Source organism: Gekko japonicus, unplaced genomic scaffold (genome assembly GCF_001447785.1).
Source record: "Gekko japonicus isolate JY-2015 unplaced genomic scaffold, Gekko_japonicus_V1.1 scaffold1891, whole genome shotgun sequence".
Taxonomy (NCBI): Eukaryota; Metazoa; Chordata; class Lepidosauria; order Squamata; family Gekkonidae; genus Gekko; species Gekko japonicus.
The window spans coordinates 219,367-220,413 of record NW_015164248.1 but is presented as its reverse complement, the minus strand read 5'-3'; the positions used below and the strand labels follow the sequence as shown (position 1 = coordinate 220,413).

At 61.6% G+C, this 1,047-nt stretch overlaps 1 protein-coding gene across 3 annotated transcripts in view; it reads left to right on the top strand.

Moving 5' to 3' along the window:
- Window positions 1-183: 183 nt before the first annotated feature.
- Window positions 184-1,047, top strand: part of PTMA (prothymosin, alpha) — a 21,071-nt gene continuing 20,207 nt past the window's right edge. For all 3 annotated transcript variants that reach the window (XM_015408646.1, XM_015408648.1, XM_015408645.1), the window contains exon 1: window positions 184-457. In XM_015408646.1, coding sequence (XP_015264132.1) covers window positions 413-457 — 45 coding nt within the window. In that variant the 5' untranslated portion in view covers window positions 184-412. The remainder of the gene's footprint in view (window positions 458-1,047) is intronic.

The following is a 1,047-nucleotide window of genomic DNA, read 5'->3' as shown; positions in this document are numbered from 1 at the left end:
GGAGGCGGGGAGGGAGGACCCTTGTACCGCTTTAAGCGGCCTTGCCCATTGTTTGCCCCGCCGCCAATCGGCGGGCCCGTCTCGGCCGCGGCCGCCCAATGGGGGCCGAGCAGGGGCGGGCGCGCACCGCCCACTAATCTATATTAAAGCTAGTGGCGCCGCGTGAGTCCCCCACTGGCTCCGTCCAAAGCCATCTTTGCATTGTTCCTGCCTCGGCCAGGGGCTGCCGGATTATTATTATTTTTTTTGCACTGCGAGTCCCCCTCGCCGCTTCTTCTTTTTTTCGCCGCGGTGCGCGCCGTCGGAGCCGTCTGCTTTGGGAGCTGATATATATATATATATATATTTGCAGCCTTGTTTTTTTCCTCTCCCCCCCGGCCTTTCCACCTCCAGCGACCCGCCGCCCCCAGCCATGTCAGACACGGTCGTGGATACCAGCTCCGAGATCTCCACCAAGGTGAGAGCTGCCGTGAGGATCGGGGCCGCGTCCGCCTCCCCTCCTCGGGGCTGTTGATTTATTGATGTGCCTCGACGCCCCCCCTCCCCATTCCCCGGTCCCCCCGGCAAGTGACCATCTTGCTACACCGACGTGCGGCGTGCCTGTTCCGGCTTTCCCTTTGTTCGCGGGCTCCCGGACTTGTTTTCGTCGGTGGGAAGCTATCGTCGGTGGGTGGGCTTTTTTTTTTTTGCTTCTCTCCCACCCTCGAGGGAGCGGACGGGGGGAGTAATAAAAGAGAGAGGGAAGCGACTGACTTTTCGAGGTTTGGGTATTTTTCCGCGGTTCTGCTTTGGAAAGGCGCCCCGTTTCCAGGGAGGGATCCGTCCATTCAAACGGGGCTCTCCGCGGTTGACAGACGGAGCGGACTTCGGGACGCCCTTTCCTCTTCGTCCTTCGCTTAAAAGCGAGCCGGAGAAGGGGGGACGAGCCGTGGGGGGCGGCAGGTAGCGATGACCCTCGGTGCCAGGCGGCTGCGGAGGAAGCAAGCGTGGAAATGTGTCGCTTCTCTCCCCCCCATCCACCCACCCACCCGTCGGTGTCCACCTGAA